The 26,278-nt window shown below is 28.8% G+C and overlaps 3 protein-coding genes and 1 long non-coding RNA gene across 14 annotated transcripts in view; 1 reads left to right on the plus strand and 3 right to left on the minus strand.

Annotated features, from left to right (window-relative positions):
• Positions 1-26,278, plus strand: part of LOC127070652 (alpha-1,6-mannosyl-glycoprotein 2-beta-N-acetylglucosaminyltransferase) — a 48,651-nt gene that overhangs the window by 17,689 nt on the left and 4,684 nt on the right. For 4 of the 11 annotated variants that reach the window (XM_051008908.1, XM_051008906.1, XM_051008907.1 and 1 more), the window contains 10 exons: positions 3,023-3,071; positions 4,253-4,282; positions 8,797-8,862; positions 12,030-12,213; positions 12,505-12,927; positions 13,166-13,475; positions 14,655-14,990; positions 16,546-16,796; positions 16,995-20,676; positions 21,035-22,599. In XM_051008908.1, coding sequence (XP_050864865.1) covers positions 4,276-4,282; positions 8,797-8,862; positions 12,030-12,213; positions 12,505-12,927; positions 13,166-13,475; positions 14,655-14,990; positions 16,546-16,796; positions 16,995-17,223 — 1,806 coding nt within the window. In that variant the 5' untranslated portion in view covers positions 3,023-3,071; positions 4,253-4,275 and the 3' untranslated portion in view covers positions 17,224-20,676; positions 21,035-22,599. The remainder of the gene's footprint in view (positions 1-3,022; positions 3,072-4,252; positions 4,283-8,796; positions 8,863-12,029; positions 12,214-12,504; positions 12,928-13,165; positions 13,476-14,654; positions 14,991-16,545; positions 16,797-16,994; positions 20,677-21,034; positions 22,600-26,278) is intronic. The other 7 variants (XM_051008911.1, XM_051008910.1, XM_051008904.1 and 4 more) reach the window with 6 other exon arrangements.
• Positions 13,938-16,355, minus strand: LOC127070686 (uncharacterized). The gene is made up of 2 exons (XR_007784600.1): positions 15,136-16,355; positions 13,938-15,000 (listed from the first exon to the last, which is right to left on the minus strand). It is a non-coding gene; the product is annotated as an uncharacterized LOC127070686 (long non-coding RNA).
• Positions 18,762-22,076, minus strand: LOC127070674 (protein D2-like). The gene is made up of 5 exons (XM_051008963.1): positions 21,965-22,076; positions 21,628-21,737; positions 21,380-21,500; positions 20,445-20,655; positions 18,762-20,286 (listed from the first exon to the last, which is right to left on the minus strand). Exons 1-5 carry the CDS (start codon positions 21,984-21,986, stop codon positions 20,148-20,150), a joined length of 603 nt encoding a protein of 200 aa, XP_050864920.1. The 5' UTR covers positions 21,987-22,076; the 3' UTR covers positions 18,762-20,147.
• On the minus strand, positions 22,412-23,179 carry LOC127070675 (protein D2-like). The gene is made up of 2 exons (XM_051008965.1): positions 22,872-23,179; positions 22,412-22,773 (listed from the first exon to the last, which is right to left on the minus strand). Exons 1-2 carry the CDS (start codon positions 23,065-23,067, stop codon positions 22,412-22,414), a joined length of 558 nt encoding a protein of 185 aa, XP_050864922.1. The 5' UTR covers positions 23,068-23,179.

The raw sequence follows: 26,278 nt of genomic DNA on the forward strand, positions 1-26,278 counted from the left end.
GTAACAATAAGAATTTTTATAATATCATTCTTATAATAATATATAGTTATAATAATAAATATATGATAATAAATGTACATATAATAAGGAATAATAGTTGGAATTACATTTGGTATAATAGAATCGTTAACGGAGATATTGATTTTATTAATTTTAATTTTTAATTCAATTCGCTTGAAAGGACTGTGGAAAAAAGTTCTTGGAAAAGTTTCCTCGAACGAAAAGCAATTACGCGAAACATAATATTCGACCTTTACTATATCTATTTTTTATACTCAAAAAGAAATCTCCGTTACTTCAAAAAGTCTCCATTTATCAGATTTATTATAATCCACGAACAATTTCTAATATCGTTAAAAAGATAATTATAATCGTTCGGTTGACTATTATTTTAACGGCTTGCAAACCACCGAGTAAAATGGAGCCAGCAATGTATTCGGTTAATATCACGTTAGTGACTCTAATTTTAGATTGCACATTACCAAATTGGACGTTGCATTATAGAACAGTTACTTGTATTTGAAAAAATGAAGAAGATAAAAATTCACGTAAAAATTAGACGATATTTCTAGCTTGTCGAGTGAGTACGTAAGTAAATAATTTACTTACTTGCTTACGTACTTACTTGAGTAGATTACTTACGTACGTTACGTACGTTACGTTAGTACGTAACGTTGTTAAAGATCAAAGTGTAGACTACTGATAAGTCGACACAATGTCTAACTAAAGCGAGTGCATACGTACAATGAATTTCTTGAATAGATAAAGAAATAAAGAACGACTTTGGTATTATAGACGAGTTGATTATGGTTGTCTATGTGTGTTATAGATGTAGGTAATACGTAAGCGCGTTGGATGAACGTTACGTGGACATGGAAAAGTCTTATTCACCATGCATACATACATATACATATATATATATATATACATACAAATACATAGAAATATATACGTATATATATATATATATATATATATGGATATGCATATACACTTGTGTCTACCTATTGTGTATATTTACAACCTTCAATAACGTAATCGAGCGTTCGAAAAAAATTAAAATACAACAATGAATCCTACATCATAAAGAAAAGGAAACTTCATTAAAATGAATTATAACTAATTTGATAACTTCATTATAACCTAATTATAATTTATTTAATTTTATTTCTTTTCTAGATAATATTAAAGATCTCTTGGAAATATAAAACGACGATCGAAAATATTCTAACGTTTTTTCGACTACAAACACTATCAATTTGTCTCCACTTTATCACTTTTTCAATACTTCAGTTACAAAATGAAAATTTATTCCTACGCGAGACGGTTTCGTTCATATTCGATAAAAATATTAACTGTTTTCCCTCCTCTTCTTCTTCCCTCTCTCTCTCTCTCTCTCTCTCCGCATAATCATTCAGCTACTTAAGTCATTTAAGAAATCATAAAGATCGTCATTAAATCTCTTAGTAGGTAGTAAGTAAGTAAGTAAGTAACTAAATAAGTATGTAGGTAGGTAGATACTTAATAATCGTACTATTAAGCGAGATGTCCAAATATGGGACAAGGACGATGTTGCGTCTGACTCTACTCGCGCTACATTATAATTCGATCGTTAAAGTCAATTGCTGTGTATATAGGGAACAAGAGGAGGGGTGGGGAACAAGGGGTGGTAGGGTTTGGCCATAGAGAAAAAAAGAGAGAGAGAGAGAGAGATAAAGAGATTTTATTGGGCGTTTAATCGTATTCATTGATCAAACCGAACGTGCCTTTCCACGAATTTCGATTTTTATCAAAGAAAAAAAAAAAGAAGCAAAAGAAACGAACGAACAAAGAAAAGAGGATATCGATTGTTCGTTGTGAAGAATAAATAAAAGTAAAATGAAAATTAAAGGAAGTAATAATAATGAGAAGGAAAAGAAAAAAGAATACGAACGAACGAATTAAGAGAGAAAGGATGTCGACAATATTTTTTCTTTGCGAGAAATAAATAAATAAATAAATTAATTAATTAATTAAATTAAAAAGAGAGGAAAGAAGATAGGAAACAAAATAAGAAGGAAAAAGATCGAACGAACGAACATAGAAAAAATGGCGACGTTACGGAAAAATTTTGCGTTGCGAGAAACAAATAAAAGTAGAATATAAATACAAAAGGTAATAATAAGAAGAAGAAAAAAGAGCGAACGAACGAACCAAAGTAGAAAGAATGTCGATGGTTTATTTTTCGTTGTGAGAAATGAGTAAAAAAATAATAATAGGAAGAAAAAAATCGAACGAACGTAGGAAGATTATCGATAGTATTTTTCGTCGTGAAATAAATAATAAATAAATGAAAGAGAAGAGATATAACAACAATAATAATAATACTAATAATAATAATAATAATATAATCATCGAAGAAACCATCTCAAACGATCTGAGATCATTTCTTCTACTTCTTTTCTTTTTTTTTTTTCTTCTCGTTTAGTTTCTCACGTTTTAAACTAGTAATAAACTTTATCGTGTTTAACCTTGAGAGATCTTACTTATCTAACGCTACACCCTACTACTACACCATCATCCCCCTTAGTCCCCTTTTCTACCTACTCCTACCTAAAGTCCTTTAATTAATTATGCGAATCAGCAGGCCATGCGCTAATTATTCGTCGGCCGGCGTTAATTCCGGACTCGAATCGGAAGCTGCTGACCCGGTACCTCGGTACGATAATCTTCTCTTGCCAATTAACGCCGAGAAGAAGATATTTTCTTCCTCGTGGTTGGTACCAACGGCAAACGAACGGCGTCCTGCCTCGTTAACGAGATCCGTTGCTAATCAGAATCAAAGAGAGAGATTTTTTGAGCCCGTTTTGTAAAAAAAAAGAAAAAAAACACGAAAAGATAAAAACCTTCTAGTTTATTGTCAGGTTCTTTTAAATATATATATATATATATATATATATATATATATGTGTGTGTATATATATATGTATGTATGTATGTACGAATGTACGTATATATATATTTGTTTTCTTTTCTTTTATAGATTCTTCCAAAATGGAGGATCATCCAGTTGGCATTTCTCCTTCCTTAAGGTAAGAACGAACGATCATACGTAACTCGTAAATATTTTTTTATTTGTGATTCGTAATTTGTAATTTGTAATTTTCCAAGTTTCTAATCCTTAAATGTAACTAAAAAAAAAAAATAGAATGTATTATGTATTGTAACTTGATCGTTTGAAAATCGTTTTGTTATTAATTAAATGCGAGGAACTCTTGTACGAGATATTAACGTTGTTTCCTCTTGGAATTCGAGATGAAACGAGATCGCGTTCGGACAGTTTGGTAGGTACATATGTACTCGCCGACTCAGATCAGTGTCGAGGTTTTGATATGTTGCCAAGAAAAGGGGTACATGAATTAAAGATATCGCCCGATGGAATTTAACGCGCAACGCGTTAACCTCCTACTCTTCTTTTACTGTATATATATATGTATGACTGTATTTAAAAAAAAAAAAAAGAACAAGAAAAAAATAAATAAAATGTCGAGTCTAACCGACAAATAGAGAAAAATTTTGCATTTACTCGTTAATCGAATTCCAAGGGTGGTATTCCAACATGGATTTTTTTTTTTTTTTATTTACCTCTAACGAAAAATGCATAAAGGCAGAGACGGAGAGAGGATATTAAATTATTCAAATATATATTTAATATTACATTTAATAAAATATATATTTAATATCGAATAATATGAGAAAACGAATAATGTAATCCTAATAGAATTTTTAGTTTAAAAAAAAAAAAAAGTTCATATACAAATCCAAACGCAAGATCCATCTTAAAGGAGAATTTAAGTAATCTGTAAAAAAAGAAAAAGAAAAAGAAAAAGAAATAATTACATCATTTAAAGCAAGTCGAATAGTATAATTTCGTCGCTAATAATCCTACGTAAGAGTACGATTCAAAATATTCAAATAAAGAGAATATAAAAAGAAAAGAAAAGAAGAAGAAATAGAAAAAAAATGAACAAAGAATTAACGTACGAAACAATAAAACGACAATTATCTTAAGATAAGAATAAATTTTTTTGTTTTTCTTTTTCTTTCTATCATTATTTTTCTTTTTTTTTTTTTTAATATCTCAGATATATAGGGTGTCCTTTAAAAATCGATCGATATCCTACAAAATTTGATCTCGTAGTTTCGCGTTTTATACAAGATAGAAGACAATGTAAAATCATTTAATTTAAATTTAATATATCTCTTGTTTCAGAACACTTACCTAAGGATGACACGATGAGAGGTGAGTCTTATTTATTTTCTGAGCGACGCGACACGAAAAGAAGCTTTAAACGTAGACAGCTACGACAACGACGACGTAAGTCTTCGTCGTTACAACTAAAACGGATTTAGATCGTATTATAGATGTATATGTGTATGTGTTATGTGTACGTGTGTGTATGTGCATCGATGCAAACACATCACGGAATAATGTCTCTCCTGGTTTTTATCGATAATATTATGATGGAACGTTTCGATCGAATAGGATAACGATGGCGTAACCTTTTTATCCTTTTTTTATTCTTTTCTTTTCTTCTCCTTTCTTTTCTTTTCTTTTCTTTTTTTTTTTTTTCTTTTTCTACTTTCTTCGACGTTACCTCGAAAGCAAATAAGGAAAAAAAAGAAAAAGAAAAAACATGAAAAAAAAATATTTGTATACCTCATTCGTGCCTCGGTAATTCGAATCGATTGATTTAAAAAAAAAATAAAAATAAATGAAAAATAATGTTTCCCTTCTTTCGTTGAATCCATGGTAGTTAAAAAAATAAAAAAAATAAAAAGAAAGACAGGTCGATCAAAAATAAATAATGTAATTTTATTTGAAATTTCGTTAGAAATTTCTGGCATTTTTCTTTTTTCTTTTTTTTTTTTTTTTTTTTTTTAATACGATAATTCTTCTCTCTTTTTTCTTTTTTTATATATATAGATATAGATTTTTGCGATAGGTACACAATTAAATTTTCTGACGGACGTTTTGAGATTCAGTTAGAAAGGAAATGTAGATAAATAGAGATGTTCTATTATTAATCCGCTAGATAACTTGAGGATAGCTTTTGTTTTCTTTTCTTTTTTAATAAGACACAAAACTTTAGTTTAAAAAAAAAACTTTGAAAATTCATTGAAACTTCCCTCGCGAGTAATAAAGCGAAGATCAAACATTTTGAGGGAGTAATTGAAAAAAATTAGAACTACGTATTTAATTCTTTAAAATCTTTAAAATCTGTAGTAAAAGAAAAAAAAAAAAAGAAAAATATCGCATAAAATCGATATTAAGCGATGCGATTTCGTTGAAAACTTTTCGCGAAATTTGCTGCTTTCCTTTTTCGTTATTAAAATTGTTTAAACGACGTTGGATAAAGTAGACAATAAAATTTGACAACGAACATTTGAAGATTCTATTAAGAAAATAATCTATTGTTAATCTGACGAATAATTTTAACATACTTTTCTTTTTTTTCTTCAGCCTCTTTTCAAAAGATTGAATATCTCGATATTATTTTTTTCCTTCTTTTTCTTTTTTCTTTTTTTTTAATAAAAAAACTTTTCGAAAATTCCATTGTAACTTCCCGTAGCGGGACATATAGTGACCCTCGGGTCACGAGTACGCTATCGCTTGAATAAAAGAGGGAAAACTTTCCTGAAGAATACAGAAATAAATTTTAAATGAACAAAACGTCGACGACGAAGACGACGATAACAACTCGGATATGCGAAAAAGCTTCTTCCTTCGTGATCGTTGTGGCTCATTTTAATTGAATTTCACAGCGGCAAGATTCCCTTTTCCCAAGGTAACAAAATCACTTAGAATCAAGATATCCACGTACGCGTAACGAACTATGGCACGCATCGCGAATTGTTGCACGCAATGCATCTTCGTAATGTATTCGTTGCGTGGAAACAGAAAAAGAGAGAGAGAAGGAAAATAGATGAAACATAAAAATAAAAAAGACAAAACTGCGAACGAACTTTAAGTGCGGCCATAATTATGATAAGCGACTGAAAAATAATTAGAAATTATCTGATATATTTTGTTGTTGTTGTTCTCGTTTTCTTCTTTTTTTCTATTTTTTTTGTATTATATATATATATAAAAATTTAATTTCCGTTATGTAAACTATATTATTAATATGTTAATTAATCGAAAATAAAAATTTTAAGATTAAATTATGATAACACAAAAAGATAATAAAACAAGAAAAAGAAAGCAATAAATTTTAAATATAATAAGTATTCTAAATATAATAAATAAATCTTGCATATAACAAATATATATATATAAGTATATTGTTAATATATTAATTAATTGAAAATAAAAATTTTAAGATTAAATTATAATAACAAAAAAGATAATAAAACAAGACAAAGGAAGTAATAAATTCTAAATATAATAAATAAATCTTACATATAATAAATACATATATATATATATATATTACGCACATATGTTATATATATATATACCTATGTGCGTGTGTGCGTGTGTATGTTTGCTGTAGGTAAGTACGTAGACGTGAATCGTAAAGAAACGAGAAATAAAGGCTTACACGATATCTGGATGCTTTTACGCAAGATAATAATACCTCGAGCATAACAACAACGCTATAGCTATTTAAAATTCGCACGAAATCGTTGAAGAGAAATATAGACACTTACATATGTACTTTCTAAAATGAAAATAAGAAAGACAAAAAATATATATATATATTTTTTTGTCTCTTTCTTATTCTTTTATTTCGTCTTCTTTTTATTTTGTCTCTTTTCTTATTGATCAGATGATTATATATATATATATAATATATAATATATATAATCATTTGGTCAAAAGTTTAATTTAAGTCTTATCAGTTTGTATATTACGATAAGATAGATAATGTAGTTTTACTTTTTTTTTTCCTTTTCTTTTTCTTATTATCACGTATCCCGGAAATACCTATACAATAGATAATCTATATAAAAATAGACAAATACAAGCGTATTTATGCATATGTGAGTTTGCATGTTATGACAAATGTAATTATTCGTCGTATCGTGTGTTCATTATTCGATGATAAAAACGTTGGACATTCGAGCAAAAAATCTTTCCTGGAATTTCAATGTATCGTCGAACGTTCGTGTAATTTCATATATATCTTGTTATGATAATCGATAACAAGCATGGGATAATCTTGAACCGTTACTTCGATATCGAGTTTAAAGTTTACCAACGATCAACGAATGATTCTCGATACCTCATACCACTTAATCATATAACTACATATAGGTTGATTATAAATTACAAGATAATCAAATGTTTCAGTTTGTTAGAAATAATAAAGAAAAGAGAAGAAAAATAAAAAGTAAAGATTAAGAAAGTTTCAATGATTTCGAAAATAAAATTCGTTAAATAAATATTTGTATAGTACGAAATAAAATTTCATCGACTTTCAGATTTCCAAACGAAAGTTTAATATTTCATTAATAATTATTAATAATTAATTCTTTATTAATGATTAATTAATAACGTAGATTTTTGATCGTTTTTTAATTAATCAGATATTTTGATCAATTATTTAGAAAAGAAAAATTATTAAACAAGTATAGATCTGAATGTAATAATTTTAAGAGGCCATGAAAAATTAAAATAAAAATTTAATTTTTATATATATATATATATATAATATTTGAAAATAAAAAGTTTTTGATTAAATTATAATAACAAAAAGAAAATAATAAAAGAGAAAAAGAAAGTGATAAATCATTGAATTCAATAAATGTACGAAGCATTCATTATTTTCTTGTATATGAAATTTTCTAAAAATATTTTCTCGTACACATTTGCATATACATTTCAAATGTTATTCGATTAAAAACGTTTATAATTTTTGCTTGTAGTTTTAAAAAATTTTAATTTCATTAAAATTAGTATTACGTTTTCTATCAACGTAGCATATTACACGCGTTAATATTTCATTAATTATCAACCTCGGGACTATACTCGTCTAATAATATTTTCAAAGATAATTGATTGTAATATCTAGTTAATTAAAACAAAAAAAAATAAAAATCTACAGGGTCTTCCACAAAAAAAAAGAGATTAAATATCATTAAATTTAAATATCATTAAATCGAAAACTCGACCGTTTTTATTTCGTATAATTAAAACACTTTGCACATAAAAGTACGTTTTCGAAATAATTGATTGAAATATCAAAAGAAAGAAAAAAAAAAAAAGAAAAGAATCTACAGGATGTTCCATAAGAAAAAATTCAATATCAAAAATCGAGAAGCATCGGAATTTTTATTTCGTACTCTTAAAAAAAATGTTTTTCGATTATAAATATTTCTTTTCTTTTTCTTTTCTATCGTTTTTTTATGAAAGAAAATATTCAATTGACCCTTAATTTATAATCAACCTGTATATGTACGTATATACATACGTATATGCATAGACTGATATCTAACAATAAAAGTGGGCTGTGTTCGTAGAATCTCTCGTGATATCGTTTCCTCTCTTATCCGTCGACGATACGTAAATACGTTCGGAGGAGTAGAATAACAGTTTATATAAAAGCAAACTACTTCACAAAACGAACCAACGAAAAATTCTAAACGAGATTAATATAAATATAAGCGAGGAATATATGTAAGTCGATCCATCTGATAATTTTTCTTTATATATATATATATTTTTTTTTATTTCTTCGATAAAATAAACGACGAAAATTTCATAAGGAATTTTCCTCAACTTTTTTAATTCCTTTTTTTTTCCTTTTTTAGGAAAACCATACGATTATTCTAAGCAGAAATACGCTAACACGATAAAGCGCGGAAAAAGGTCGGGAGGTAAAGGGAATAATATAAATATTTCTGTTCGATGTCGTATAGTAACAAAAATATGTAATTTCGTGTCAATGGAAATTTGTAAAAATTCACTTCCATATACATATATATATATATATGTATGCATGTATGTATGTACGTATTATATGTATATATAATACACATACAAAATCAATAAATAAATAAATGTATATATAATAAAATATATATAATAAATATATATAATAAAATATTTGTATATATATTTATTATTATTATGTATATTTATTTATTATTATTACATAAATTTATTATTCATATATATATATATATTTATTTATTGTATATGTGTGTATATAATATGTATAATGTAGATACGAAATCAATAAACAAATAAATAAATATATATAATAAATACATATGTATATATATGTAATAAGATATATATATATCATTTTAAAACGTCTAGTCAATATATACAATGACCATGTTCATTCGTTTTACCGCATACGGAATGCCGCGAAAGACTATCGATCCTTCGTCGTCTATATGTGGATATATATATATATATATATATATATATATATATATATATATACACATATGCTGATACTTCGAGCCATGCCGTTGTTCTTTCCGTGGAAACTACTCGTTAATCGAGTGTACTTCCTTCACCCGATAAATTCACTAGAAACTAACGAGGGGTTTCACGAATGTATGACGGTACGTGAATAAGTTGATTAAAATCGAATCAAATCGAATCAAATTGAATCTAATCTAATCTAATCTAATCTAACCTAATCTAATCTAATCTGATCGTATCGGTAAAAAAAAAGAAATAAGTAAATAAATAAATAAACGAAAAAACGAAACCAAGACGTTGCTCCTTGACATTTATTTTTGTTTATCTTTTCAAATCTTTGGAGATGTAATTTTATGATAATAAATTATTAAAAAAAAAAAAGAAAGAAACAAAAACAAAAAGAAAAGATGTCGTCGATCAACGTCCAAACGATCAAGCTTTTACTGGATCATATTAAATTTCTTCGTTTGCATGTGTTATTTACAATATATGTATGTATGTGTTTTTACGTATGTATATGTATGTATATATAATGTGTGTCAAGTTGTCAGAATAATACGAAACTTATTAAATAATTTATTAAAATAATTATCTAGACAAATTTTTATTTGTCTAGATACTTTCAAGAGATATATTCAATGTGATAACGTATCTTCTTTTTAAAAGACAAATGGATAGATACGGATACGTTTCAATATCCATAGTTGTTATATTTTACAAAACAATAATATGGAAAGGATATTCGTATGTACTATCGTAGTATACGTGTATGCGTGTAAAATATATGTATATCTGTGTCTGGGTTACATTATGGAAATTATTTAAACTCATTCTATTTTATCAAAGATCAGAAGCACGTACATACGTACGTACATTATTATTACATTTATCTACAATAGCGTAATTACGAGAACATTATTCTAACAATAATTTACCTCGACGTTTCTAATAACAATGATAACGTCAATTTCGTTAATAAAATTATTAAAAGCAAAATAAAATAATATCCTAACGAAAGATATTATTCGAGAATTTTAACGTTATTGTTGAATCATAGATAAGTGTATACATATGTGTTTTGTTTAAAAAGAGTGCACGTTTTAAATGTATCTGTATATACATATATATGTATATGTGCGTCTACGTGATCACAGATACACGTATAAATCATTGTTACATCGTTGTGTCCTTGATTTGTTCTTCTTTGTACAAGGCTTAGTATATTTACACTGATATATTTAGGATTAGATTATTCGTCGTTTTGGATACTTTCGTTTTTATAGATAAGTATCTCGTTAACCTACTTGTTCTCTTGGTTGTTTCATAATAATTTTCAAAACTTTGAAACATTCGTACATTACCTTCTCTCTCTCTCTCTCTCTCTCTATATATATATATATATATATATATATATATATATATATATATACAGGGTGTCCGAAGAGATTGAGACCAAATTTATACTACATATTACTGAGATCAAACGGATAAAAAAATTCGTATAAATTTATCTCCAAAAATACTTCATCGAAAAGCATATAAATATCCATAATAATTATACAAATATCTTTAAATTTATAATTTATTATAACAGTTATAAAAAAATATTCGAAAATTTCTCTCTCTCTCTCTCTCTCTCTCTCTCCAAAAATACAGGCTTCCATTCGTCGAATGAATAATTGCCGAACTCTTTCAAATATTTCAATCGTGTTGGAAATAATAGTACATGCATATTTAATACATTTCAAAAATTCATCTTCTGTAAACAATAGCTATTATTGAGAATATAATTAACGTATACATAAAAAGAAAAAGAAAATTATAATACGAAAAAAAAAAAAGAGAGAGAGAAAAAAGTTCGACGAGCATTAATTCAAACATTTTTTACGATAGCCATTATAAATCATAAATATCTTTAAAAGCATATATCTTTCGAAGAAAGCATCTTTGGGAATAAATTTATATAAATTTTTTTCATCTGTTTGATTTCAATAATACGTAGTTTTAATTTGGTCCTATCCTTTTTGAACACTTTATATATATATATATATATATATATATATATATATATATATATATTTCTCTTTTTCTCTATCTCTTTCATTATCGTCGTCGAGTGCAAATAAAATCATTTGGTTTCGACAAGCAATTTTATTGCATTTCCCTCGTTATTACGTTGTAAAAAAAAATTCTAGGTCGAGGAGTACATAGACGCATCCCGTCTAAGTTGCCTATGTACTTACACGCAGTATCATGCTTTGTTGCGTCGTTTTATTATTCTGCGTCTCTCCTTTTTTTTGTTCGTTCTTTCTTTCTTTTTGTTTCTTCCATCTATGTCTGTACGATTGGACTTTTTTTAAAAAAATAATCCGCACGAGAAATATGCAATTTTACGCGACGATATTCGCAAAAAAAAAAGAAAAAAAAGAAACATGGCGTACGTACGTACGTACATACATACACGTTCGTTAATACATGAAATGATAATGATAAAAAAAGAGAAAAGAAAGGAGAAGAGAGAAAGAGAGAAAGAGAGAGAATGAGAGATAAATTTTAATATGATTTTAAAGTAGAAGATAATCAAAAGATTTGACATTGCGACACACAGGGGTCACAACTGTTGGTGCGGCGAGGTCAGGTCGCGGTACTCTACAGAGGACACTCGTCCTCGTATTTCTGGCGACATTTCTCTGGCTGCAGATTCATGTGATCAATTTAACCAGCAGGGATACGTCTGGACAGTCTTCGGCTAACGAGACGCTCTTTGCACTGGTCCCTCAGGAACTCCACAGGTTCGTCTTCTATATCTTATACGAATCATTCACTTGTGTCAATATCAATCGTGAAGTTAGTTATTGGAAATAAAAAAGAAAAAAAAAAAAGAGAAGATAAAAAGAGATCTACTAGAATCGATTGATCTATCTCACGAGATATAAAACATTTTCTTTCTTTTCTTTCTTCCTATATTCTCTCTCTCTCTCTCTCTCTCTCTCTCTCTCTTTTTTAATTAATTTTGTTCTCTATTATCGTTATTTTTTTGTATCTTTTTTCTGTTTTTCTTTTTTATTACCATCATCATTAAGGTTCCTGAAAGAGCGGCATAATGTGTCTTCGACGTCGAGCAATGCAACTGCTGGCACGCTAACGGATCTCGAAATCGAGGATATACGTCGTAACATCGATCGTATAAATTCCGAGCAAAAGGTTTACAACGAGGAAGCGTTTGGTCCACTTGCCGCGGATGCACCTATCATCGTCGTACAAGTTCACGTTAGGCTGACCTACTTGAGACACCTGATCGTCTCTCTAGCGCAAGCAAGGGGCATCGAACAGGCTCTTCTTGTTTTTAGCCATGATGTATGGAACCCGGACATCAACTACTTGGTTCAAAGCGTCGACTTTTGTCGTGTCATGCAAATATTTTATCCCCATAGCATACAAACGCATCCAAAAACATTTCCAGGCGAGGATCCAAATGATTGTCCGAGAAACATTCATAAGGAAGAGTAAGATCATTTTAATTTGATTTGTTATTATTATTATTATTATTATTATTATCGTTATCATCGTCGTTGTTAATAATTTTTTGTTCTCTTTCTCTCTCTCTCTGTTTCTCTCTTTCTTCTTTTTTTTTTTCTTCGAATAACACGTCTTTGTTTGTTTTCTTAATTTCGTAATTTTATATTTTTTTCCTTTCTTTTTGTTTCCATCCCCTTCAATCTTTCTTCTGATAATAACTTACAGAGCCTTGTATTTGAAATGTATCAACGCGAAACATCCGGATCTTTACGGGCATTATCGCGAGGCCAAGTTTACACAAACTAAACATCATTGGTGGTGGAAGGCTAATAGGGTCTTCGATCAGTTAACAATAACGAAGAATCATACTGGTATGGTACTATTTCTCGAAGAGGATCATTACGTTGCCGAGGACTTTCTTCATGTATTGAGACTTATGGAACGTACCTGCAAGCACAGCTGCGAACGTTGCAACGTCTTATCGTTGGGTACATACCTCAAGACCTACAACTATTTCGCTGACTTCAGTCGTAAAGTGAGTGAAAAATTTATAACTGACGACACACGTCTATATAATACTCGAAAATTAAAAAAGAAAAATAGAAACGAAACAATACAAAACAAAACGAAACAAAACCAAAAAAAAAAAAAACAGAAAAAAAACAAGCTGATTTTAATCGAACAACGAGTCCAACAACGAGACTCGAAATATCGATTTACACTTTGGACACCGAGCTTTATACACTTTACACTCTTTTTAACATGTGTCATACGCTCTACGTAAATATCTGTTTAAATCGCGAATTCAATCGGGAAACAGAGTTTCCAATCGATCATATTTTACTGAGAAACATTTCACGATAATATGCGCATATAATATAATATTTTATCGAGCATATGCTTTTCAACGGGCGAAGGGAGGCTACGCGGAAAGAAAAAGAAAAAAAAAAAGCGAACAACGGACAAAAAATAAATAAATAAACGAACAAAAAAAAAATAAACAGAAACAAGCCTCGGATCTTTCTTCCGTTGTTACTTTACAGGATTTCTTTTCGCCATAACACATATTTCACGTTCATCGCTGAACTGTCCGTGTCTCTTTTGTTGTTTATGTTCTTACGACATTGTACATTCACTTTACACGTAACTACGATACTTGTTACCACTTATACTTAATAATACCACTTATTAACTTATCATTTGTTATCATACATACATACATACATACGTACATACATACATACATATATATATATATATATATATATATATATATATATATATATTTGAATATATCTTTACAAAAAAAGAAGAAGAAAAAAGAAATTAAAAAAGCGATAAAAACATACGTAACAAGTATCGTTCGATAACTTTCGATCACGCAGTATAACGAGCGAGCCTGCCGATTAAAATGAACAGAAGTTTGCAATCTTGCTCGGAATGTGTTTACACTGTCACAGCACAAAAAGATATTCACCCCGAAAAATCTCGTCTTCGTTCTTCACACTCTTGACGTATCCTTATCTCTCCTTAATCTCTGTCTCTCTCTGTCTCTCTCTCTCTCTCTCTCTCTCTCTCTCTCTCTCTCTCTCTCTATCTATCTATCTATCTATCTATCTCTCTCTCTCTCTCTCTCTCTCTGTCTTTCTCTTTCTTTTTCACTTCATTGTGAAAGGTATCTGTGTCGATGTTTCACGCACGCCCGATCCGTTAGTTCCTTGGCGTAAACGGCGCCTTACAAAAGGAACTTCTACGTGGATTAAAGAAGCACGAGTCACCAGGCCTGCAGAATGTTCTGAGCAGCAGTAGCAGCAGCAGCAGTAGCAGCAGCAGCAGCAGCAGCAGCAGCAGCAGCAGCAGCAGCAGCAGCAAAAGCAGCAGCAGCAGCAGCAGCAGTATCAACAGCAACGCTAACAACGTTGCTGGTCTCAACGTCGTTGGAACCGAAAACGTTGCTGGATTATCGACCTATCAGAGCTCACAGACGATCCAAGCTGCACCTTCTTGGGCATTCCAGCTCTTACCAACCCTCTACACTCACTATCAGAAGGTTTTCAGACCTAGATGCAAAACAAAAAGAAAAGTGATAAAAAGGATTATTAGGAAAATCTATTAGAAACGTTACTATCCTCCTCCATCCTATATTCCGCTATCATCAATGTCAAGAAACCTTGCAAATAACAGTTTTTCATCACCTTTTGATCATGCTTCCTTAGGTGTCACCTGGCACTTGTTATTCTTATTCTTTTTACTAATCTTCTTCTTCTTCTTCCTCTTCTTCTTCTTCTTCTTCTTTCTCTTCTTCTTCTTTCTCTTCTTCTTCTTCTTCTTCTTCTTCTACTACTTCTTTATTAACGATCAATCTTTCGCACGCTTTTATATATATATCTGCATTTATTCCATAGAATATATCAATATTATATATGTGTTATCGTTTTCCTCCACATAATTATTATCAATCAATCAATCAATCAGTCAATCAATCGGTATCAATAGATAAAATGATAAACCATAACGCATTTCATCTACCTTCTATTTTAGATTTTTAGGTTATTCGTCGAACGAGATAACCAAATGAATTTTTAGAAATTTCGATAATTATGTCTCGGCCAATTTAAACGTTTCAACGATTCACGATTGTCTCGTTCGCGTTATATATTTCTCTTCTTTTTCTTTTTTTTTTTTTTGGCTTATGTAGGTACGTAGTATATTTCCTACGTTCTCCAACCCCCACCCCCCAATATCACCGTCGCCATTAGAGCATCACATTGTTAAAATATGACGAATGTATTCGTCGTTGGTCGTCTAATCGATCGATAGAAACTTTCTTGTAGAAACTAAGCTACCTTTTTTTATTGTTTTCACTTTTGCTATATCATGCACAAGCATTTCTCATTCCCTCTATTATTCTTTCTTCTTTATCATTATCATTATCATCGTCATCATTGTCATTCTAATCATCATGGCGCACTATGTTTTTTCCGAAAGTTTGTTTTATTAGCAAAGTAAAAGCACACGTTAAGTCGAGCCTTATCATTAACGTCGTAAGAAATAGATCATGTGTGTCTGTCTATGTGCGTGCGTCTGTGTCTCTCTGTGCGTATGTGTCTGTGTGTGTATGTGTCCGTATTCTTTTTTTTATTATTTTTTTTTTCCAAAAAAAAAAAAGAAAGCAAAAAAAAAAGAGTGTAACAAACAAGCTAAAAAATTATTACGATCGATATAACGGGCTCTTAATAATGCGACGATGTAATAAATTTGTTTGCCTTTTTAGGGACGAGTTAATCCTTCCAAAAAAAGAAAAAAAATAATAATTATAACGATAATCAAAAAAAAAAGAAAAGACCAACGAAAAGAAAAGAGGGAAAAAAAGCAAACAAGGACCTATACTATTAGAACAAAAAATAATAAAAATTACAATAAATCGAACGATAAATATATCGATCGGATTTCGTTCTTTTTAGATTAACGTCAAAAAAAAAAAAAAAAGAAAGAAAAAAGAACAAAAATGAGAGACGGAAGAAAAAAAAAAAGAAAGAAAAATTCAATCTCGTATAATCTATAATATAAATCTAACATCGATCATTCTTCTTTGACAAACCTAGGCCGAGGTAATACCCTGGATATCGAGTAAACACAATATGGGTATGGCGTTCAATCGTATTACATGGAACAAACTGAGGAAGTGTGCCGTACAATTTTGCTCCTACGACGATTACAATTGGGATTGGAGTCTACAACATATAGCACAGACATGTTTGCCACCTAGTAAAGGAGCTGGTGCAGCACCCCGTGTTGATTCCGGCCTTATTACCATGATGATGAGAGCACCCAGAGTCTTTCACATCGGCGAATGGTACGACGAATGATTGAAGAAAAAATAAAAAAAAAAAAAAGAAAGAAAATGTGAAACCTCCAAAAAAGAAAAAAAAACAAATATTTCGTTCCCATTTTCAATAATAATTATTCCTTCGTAATCTTTTCTATCTTTCTAACATTCCATTACTACACTATTTAAAATGTCTTAATAAATATATCAAAATTCAATTTACAGCGGTGTACACCACAAGAAGAATAATTGCGAGTCGACCGCAGTTATAGCGAAAGTTCAAAATGTTTTGAGAGCTGCGAGAGACCATCTCTTCCCGTCGCAATTAACCTTAACGGTTGCTGGTATGGCCAAGAAGACTAAATTGAGAAAAGGTAATGGAGGATGGGGAGATGTTAGGGATCATCAGCTTTGTTGGAACATAACGATGTATCCAGACCTTGTCCTGCCTTAAAACAAAAAAAAAAACAGAGAAAAGAAGAAGGAGAAGAAAAAAATAAGGGGAGGGAAGAAGAAAAGGAACAACTGCGTCCGAAGAAAAAGAAAAATGAAGAATATCGCAAAAAGAAAAAATTATCACAAACAGACAACGTTAATACTTAAAAGGAACAAGTTTTTACGCCCACTGTACTTACTGATTCTTAGCGTTTTCCAATATTTCTCATCAACACGAATATCGTTTCCCATTGTAATATGAATGATCGATTGATTTAACGTGTTGACCGAGAAAAGACTCTCTATCGGTACGAACTCGATTCGTTCGTTATCGAGCTTTTAATATGTGTCTTTCAAATCGTGATCTCTGGAATGAGATAATATGTCTCTCTGACATATATCATCAGTGTATATCTGCAAATGAGAATAATGAATTTATATATATATATATATATATATATATATATATATATATATAATGTGCAAAAGAGACCTAAATAAATGCTCTCTTTCGTTCGCACACGAATATCATAAACGCGTGTTTATTACTCACATGAGATTAATCCTATTACGTTTAGAACTTGTTGAGTGTTAATAAATCCTTCCTCTCTAATTTGAGATACACTACGTTGTTGAATACATATATATATATATATCACTGTGAGAAAATCGTGAATAAAAGGAAAAAGGAAAAAAAAAGGAAAAAGAAAAAGACAAATAACATAACGCGCGCGTAATGGTCCAATGATATACACCATTATTGAATTCTTTCCATTTTTCGTGTTCGTTCGTTCTTTTTTTCTTTTCTTTTTTTTCTTTTCTTCTTCTTTTTCTTTTTTTCAATCACGACACACTTGTTATAATAGTTATGTAAGAAGAAGAAAAAAAAGAGAGAGAGAGAGAGAAAGAAAACGAAGGAAAAAAATAATAATAATTCACAGCGAATTTATAAATGATTAATCGTTGTTTGACGTCTATCAACACCATGTACGTTCCTATTTTTGATCGATTATAGTTTAATACAATCCTGTGAAATTTTTCAAGAAATTATGTATGCATTCACGTGAATAATATTTCTCCAAGTCGAAGAAATGTAATGAGTTATGGTCATCGTACAACGAGAGAAAGAGAGAGAGAGAAAAAGAGAGACCTCAGCGTTCGATTTGTTTTCCTTTCGAATTAAAACACTGGCCGAAGTTTGTCCCGAAATACGCACATCGTACTCTAGTCATAAGGGTTGGGCAATATTTAATTCAATTAACGATTAACTATCTAAGATTTTATTTCATATCGATGTTATTTCGTATAACAGAAATAAATTAATTATTTGGATCATTGGTTGGATTCAATGATTGATCATTAAAGTATTTTTTATTGAATGAAATCGATTTTGTTTATATATATATATTTTTTTCTTTTTTTCTATTATCTTATTGTAATTTGAAATATTTTTTTCTTCTTTTTTTTTACATTAATCGGTCAAGAAAGTTGAAAAGAAACAAACAAGATGATTCTATTAAGGATTAATTCGTCAATGGTTCACAGTGCATGCGTGTATGTATGTGTGTGTATGTGTGTGTAAAAAAAAAGAAAAAGAAGGAAATTAGATATTATAACGTGTGTTTTTCAATAATTTTAATAAAAATTTATCAATAGTTTTAATTAGTCAAACTACGGAATGAATTTACGAATAAAATGAAAAAGTGAATCGACGATTGTCGAGTCACAGAAACGTAATAAATTAATTAATACGATAAAGAAGGTCTTTTTACTTTGCAATTAATCGTTAAAAAGATTTAATGCCTGCGCGAAAAAAAATTTACCAATTTAGGAATCTGCGATAAAGACGAAAAGGCTAATTAAATAATTATCGTCGTATCACAAGGAGATGTATGAAACATTATTTAAATTATTTATGAAGACTATACGAGATAATTGATCAACAATGATTTTATTTTGTAATTAAACGTTTTAAAAATTTCTTATTTAAGAATTTACGGCGAAGAAATTCGTCAATTTACGAGTATACGAAAACTTCGAGAAAATGAACGAACGATTGTTTGTTAGACTTGACAATCATTAATTCGCATTTTAATTTTATTTATAAACTTGCAAACTGATTAAATATATCACACATGCATATATATATATAAATAAACATTAATTTCATTTGATAATGATTACTCCGTCTAATCGTTAATCATTTGATCCAATTAACCGAATAACTATTAATAAATTTAACTTCATCGTGTTATAACGGGATTAACATCGATTGAAATAAAAATTAAAAATCGTTTGTCATTGATCGAATGAAATATTATCTAACGCTGCTAGTCATTATTATGTAATAACGTATCGATACAAAAAGAAAAAGTAAAATAAAGGGAGAGGAAAAAAAAGAAAAGAAAAGAAAAGAACGTTTAAAAAAGAGAGAGAGAGAGAAAGAGAGAGAACTAATTGTACGAAAATAATCAATATTGTAGAACGTAAGCATTTTAGGCTAAGCATTTATTACCATAGATAGGGATACTCAAGACATCTTTAACGTATCTCGCCACGGAGAGATTAGGATTGTAATACCCTGTACATTTTATATTTATAAAACGATTAAAAAGAAATGAAAGCAAAAATAAAAATGTCAGATTAATAAAAAGAAAACAAAATTAAAAAAAAAAAGAGAAGAAGAAGAAAGGAAAAGAGATAAATACGAGAGATACATCGAAGAACTAACGTTCTATTTCGATTCTATTATTATCATTATCATTATCATTATCATTATCATTATCATTACCATTATTATATTAATACTTTCCATTCGTATAAAAGACAAAAACTTTTTTTTTGAAGGGGGTGCAGGGAGAGAACTTGTTGTTTCAAAAAAGAAAAAAAGGAAGAAATAAAAGAAGAGAAAAGAGAGAAAAAAGAAAAAATAATGCAAAAACTCTACAATCCTAAACGTTTGTGATAAGAAGGCACGTTATCGTCGTATTCCACTTTCATGAAGTTCCCTGCTATCGGTCCCTCCAAATTATATTTTTCCACGAACTTCTTCGTTGAAAATCTACCACGGAATCTGCCATCCCTATAATCCCATATAATTTATAAAATATATGAAATGTTATAAAAAGAAAAAAAACAAGCGAGAGAGAGAGAGAGAGAAAGAGAGAAAGAGAAGAAAATAGAGAGCATCGATCGAATGAAAATTACGATCGACTTATAAAATTATCATCGATCACTTACCGATTACTCAATCTTCTCTCGTCGAAGGTAATGGCGCCTTGATTTTGTTTATAAATAAGAAAAACATAACGATGCTTTCCACTATCCTTAGGTGGAGCTGGACCTACGTATTCAGCAAGAATTTCACCCTTAGCAACGTTTTCTTCAGGTATATTTCCAACAATCCAATGACGGAACTCTCTATTGTATCCTCTCGTTGGTACGTCAGGATCTAAAAATAGAAAAAAAAAAAGTAAGAACAAAATCGATCGGTAATTATCATCGTCATTTCTCGTTTACGTAATTTTTAATTTGTTTTATACTGATGAAAAAAAAGAAACAAACAAATAGGTAGTAGTAGTGTTATAGATCGCAAGAAGCAACGTGGTTCAATGTACTCATTTTTTTTTAGTGATATGATTATTTTTATTAAAATATTGTCGACTATTTTACTATTCATCAAAGAAAGAGAGAGAGGATCAATATAATATGTTTCTATAAAAACGAAAGGAAGAGTCTCATATAAAGACAGATAAGATAGCAAACGCGTTTGATTCGCTGAATGAAAGGAGGACGACATTTAACATTTTCTCATTTACGTGTTTCAATAGATCAAAGAAAGGAACGAACGAAGTCGAGTGTGCAAACAGGTTTCGAAGCTGGTGAAAGTGGTCTACCTCTTCACTGATCTAAGGTCATTCAGTATCGTGTCACTTCTTTCGAGCTTCTTCACAAATGAAAGAACGGTAAAAAGAATATATATATATATATATATATATATATATATATAATATCTTTGAATAAAATTTCCTACAAATGTTCTCATACTCTAGATAAAATATTTGTATAAAAATTTAACAAAGAATTTTGTTAAAATATAGATCTCTTTTTTAATGAAACTTCTTTCGTATATATAGTATTATGTAAAGAAAGAAAAAAAATATATATATATGTACCTGTCATAATAAGAGTATAAAGAAGTCCTCCCACATGTTTGTAATGAATTTCTGGAATTTCTTGCGTTTGAGTAGGCGTCAATTCGGTTCCTAGATCAATCGTATTTTTACCATACTTCACCTAACAATTAAAAATCTTTTATCATAAACATTCGTAAATTTTTCTTTTATATATAAGATTTATTTATTAATCGTATATATATATATATGTGTGTGTGTGTGTGTGTGTGTATCGTATGAAATGATACCTCGATTTTTTCATTGGGAACACTGTCCAAAATATCAGGTTGAATCTTCGCTTCTTTGAATTCCGATGCTACGTCCGCTAATACCAAACCGATTAAACTCAGAAAAATTCCTAAAAATAATTTCCTTATCAATCTGATGATAAATTACAAATATTTTACAGACGTTACGTTTGTTTTCTTCTTTTTTTTTTTTATGTACTCCTATTTAAAGAGAGCTTTTATCGTTTATATGTTCTTGTGAGAGTTTATCGTTTATACGTTTATGACGATAGTAAAGAGAAATGTTGTTACTCGAATGAGATAAAAAATAAATGAAATGAAAGAGTTTAAGACGTACCTAAGAATTGTTGCGGCTTCATCCTTGACACGATACGAACGACAGCAACGTTGTAAGTGAGTTACCGTAGAAAATGAATGTCTTATTTGAAGTCATCCCCACCATGCTTTTCTTCCCACAACAAGGACGACATACGTATCTTTTTATCGGTGGTATTTATCGCTAGTTTCTTTTCCTTAAACAAATGACACAAATTGAACGATAAATGATTAACGATTAACAATAGTAATAATTTTCGAACTTCATATTTTTTCTTTTTTTTTTTCTTGTAGCGTAAAGTCTCATGTAATTAGATAAACTGAGAGAAAATTAGGAACATACTTTTGTCTATGTCTTAGAAATTTATTATAAAATCGTAATACAGTATCATATCTCGACAAATCCCGTAAATTAAATCGTACGAATATCGCTTCTTATATTTTACAATAATCGATTAATATTCGGTTATTAGAAGATAGAACCACCAAGTTGCTTGTGCAAGATTGGTACGTAATCATCGAATTCAGCTTGGTACATGTTTCCAGCAATAGGATCACCAAGATTGTATTTCTTTGCGAACTTCTTCATAGAGAAGTTTCCACGGTTTTCGTTGCTCTTGTTTGTTAAACGTTTCTCATCGAAAGTTAGTTTCTTAGGTTGTTTATATAGAAGGAAAACAAATCGGTGAAGTCCAGTTCCTTTTGGTGGACCAGAGCCAATATATTCAGAGAGAGTTTCACCTTTGTTAACGTCACTGCCAGGTATATTACCAACTAGCCAATGATGCAATTCACGCAATTTAGGATCTTTTCTGCTGGGTACATCGGGATCTGTAGGAAAAAAAAGATAAATAAAATGTATATTGAATTTTTTCTTATCGTAAAACAATGATTCTTTATATTATAAATTAAAATAAATCTCAATTTACCTGTCATACAAAGAGTATAAAAAGTATTGGCATCGCCAGTCCACTTGACTGTAGGTTGATCCTTAACTTGAGTAGGAGTTAAAACTTTACCAATTTCAACAACAACATTATTTGGATAAACCACTTCCAATACGGCTGGTGGTACCTTATCAATCACATCGGGAACAACCCCATGTTTTTGCAATTCGCCAGCCATGGAAGGCAATTAACGAGTTTTAATTTTAAGGATTATCCTTTTAACGAAAAATATTATTATAAAGAAGAGAAGAAATTTTTGAAAAAGTCTTATCGCTTTAACTATTGCCAAACAAATGTTTATACAATACAATAAACAAAATTAAACGTTGTTGACGTTGCTAATAGCTTCTAATAACTATCGTTGCTAACTTCGTCTAAGAAATAAAATTAGAAATTGAAAAATCGGAATCGATTCGTATTTAATTCCGCGTCGAATCAAAAGACGATCAATTTTGTATAATTGGAAAACGACTACGATAATTTATTAAAAATAGTTATCTATTTTCTTTTTCTCGTTTCGTTTTATTTTGAGTCATAACAAGGAGTCTCATGGATCTGCGTTTATAATCCAGTTTTATTTTTCAAGATCCATTATTGTCTTTACTGTCATAATATAAAATATATATAATGTATATACTAGTTTAATATATTATTATTATTGTTATTATTATTATTATTATTTCAATAAATAATTACATATCTCCTTACGTATACTAAAATAATATAAAATAGTAATATAAAATGACGAATTATTATATTCTGCGTTAAAGACAATTGAAATGATAGAACTGAATCTATTCGTTTCAATAATTCAATTAAAATGAAAATAATTTCTAATATTGTAATTTTTAAATTAAAGTAATTTATAATAATTTCTAATATTTCTGGAATACTATTATAAATTATCGCTAATATTATTATTATTATTATTATTATTATTATTATTATTATTATTATTATTATTAGTTTATATTAAATAAAATAATAAAAATTGAATGAGAATAAAAAATTAAAAGAAAATATATAAAAATAATCACTTATATTAAACTAATATAATAACTATGAATATTCGTGAATTATTTATGAGATTTCTATATTAAATTAATAAATTATTTAAAAATAATATATTATTTTTGAAATTTGGTTTCTTTCGTCGCATGTTTATGTACCAGTTATTATATATGTCAATTATATTTACTATTCTATATACTTTTGTCATGAATACTGCGAGAGATACGTAATAGTAATATTTTATTTATATCTATCGTTTGTAGTTCGCATTTTGTCCATACGTGTCGCTAACGTCGCACACGCTTCGTACGGAAGGTTATGAACAGTCTTAAGTCATTCTGTAAATACATAGCGAAGGGACTGGAAGCAAAGACCAACGTAATTTCAACATTTTACTCGTTAAAGACGCTTATTCTTTTAAAACGCCTTATCCCGTTTTACGAACGTCTCTTATTCGACATAATGGTGGTGGAAAATTGTAAAGATATCGAAATTCGAAGTATTAACCTAAAAATTGGGAAGAAGAAGAAGAAGTGGTGCAAACGTATAATGGTAAGTGATACATTTAAAATTTAAAAGAAAATTTCATCTTTCGAAGCATTCAATTATATTCGGAATATTAATATTCAAAATAAAGATAGATTTAGAAAATGAAATAATCATGCTTTACAAATATCACCAATGTTACAATTATTGATTTACATAAGATATTTGAGAGACGAGTTTTTATAATTTAATGATATTTATTAGTAATAAAATTGTTTTTTATATAAAAATAAATAATAGAAGAATGACATTGGTTTGTCTTTGTAGCTCAGATTTATAAGTACTATCTAAATTTACAAGTATCCTCCCAAGTATCAAGAATTACTTTTCAAATGTTAATTTTGGTAATTATGAATTCATAAAGATGTCCGATGAAGCATGCTCTGAAAATAAATGTTTGTTTAAAAATGCTATAGATCTTCCTTATATCGATAAAGCAAATGATTTATACATATTTGTTTAACAGATATTAGATCTCCAGCTATTAACGAGTTAAACTATTTCAAGAATTTCAAAGGATATTTTTCCTTTTGTTTAAATAATTACAAATCTAAAAATTATGTATAGGTATTATCAGATATTGCATAATATGATATAATAGATATATAGAAAATATTTTTACTTTATTAATATATTTTAATTATTAAAGTTTCTTTGATATTTCTTTGTGTAAGAAGATTATTGATTGATGTATAGAATTCTTAGATATATTTCCGAAATAAACAGGAAGCATACAACGGACGAATTTATGTGATATATATAATAGGAATTTGATGGAATGTTTGTTGGAAATGCTGATTATCCATCCTTGCAGTTTTTTATTGTTAATCTTATATTATTAATCTTATATTGTTAACCTATATATTGTTAACCTATATATTGTTAATCTTATCACTGATAAAAATATAAGGTACGATATATATTAAACTTATAATCTCATAAAGTTAAATATGTAAAAATAGTTTAAAATGTAATAAAAGATTGCAATATGGTTATATGTATAATTATTTAATCATAATTTGATCTATCCGTGCAAATTTTATAATCATTAACTACTATATGGTTTCAAAGATTTCTGATATTATGATATAGAAATATCATATAAAAATATTTTTATATTGTTCGTACAATTAGATTAAACTAAGTTCTTCCTGTAATTATGTAAAATTTCAAAGTTTTCACTTTGTCCAGAATTAGAAATTCTTACAATTCTTAATAGGACAACATAATAATTTATTATGTGCGCCGTCCCTTCTAGAATCATATGATTCTAATACAAAATTTAATTTACAGAACAAATTTTTACTTCGTTCAGAATTTGAAATATAAAGATCAATTGTTTGGATAAGAAAAATAATGGAAGTATTTGATATAAAAGCAAATATTTAATCTATAATATAAATTGCGCTAAAGGAATAAAAGGTTAAGAATAAAGTGATAAAATAAATTTTTTTTATTTAAATAATTCGATTAAAATTTATAATTCACAATAGTATTTAAAATGGTATTTTATAATGATATTTTGGAAACAATTAGCTGTGAACATTTAAATTATTTTATTAACATTTATAATAGTATTTATAGTAGTACTTTTGAGATAATTAAGAGGTTAGGCAAAAATACACGTCTACATAGTATCGAATTCCATAATTAAAAAAGAGTGAGAAATGATGCAGGAAATAAAAAGACTATTAAAGAAACAGCGAAAATACAGATATTTAATTGGATAAGATTGTTTAATAATCATGATTTCACAGGCAAACATCACGATTGGATAAAAAAAATAGAGAATTCTATAAATGACAGAATAATTAAATTAGGAAACAATAAAA

This window comes from Vespula vulgaris, chromosome 19, assembly GCF_905475345.1.
Source record: "Vespula vulgaris chromosome 19, iyVesVulg1.1, whole genome shotgun sequence".
Classification (NCBI taxonomy): Eukaryota; Metazoa; Arthropoda; class Insecta; order Hymenoptera; family Vespidae; genus Vespula; species Vespula vulgaris.

What these genes read in the sequence shown, in the direction of transcription:
- LOC127070675 (XM_051008965.1), bottom strand. Translation starts at nt 23,067, where the DNA reads ATGGCTGGCGAATTGCAAAAACATGGGGTTGTTCCCGATGTGATTGAT. An exon ending in TTATACTCTTTGTATGACAG is followed by an intron (nt 22,774 to 22,871) that starts GTAAATTGAGAT and finishes TTTTTCCTACAG; the next exon opens with ATCCCGATGTACCCAGCAGA.
- LOC127070674 (XM_051008963.1), bottom strand. Translation starts at nt 21,986, where the DNA reads ATGAAGCCGCAACAATTCTTAG. An exon ending in TTCCCAATGAAAAAATCGAG is followed by an intron (nt 21,501 to 21,627) that starts GTATCATTTCAT and finishes TTTAATTGTTAG; the next exon opens with GTGAAGTATGGTAAAAATAC. An exon ending in TTATACTCTTATTATGACAG is followed by an intron (nt 20,656 to 21,379) that starts GTACATATATAT and finishes TTCTATTTTTAG; the next exon opens with ATCCTGACGTACCAACGAGA.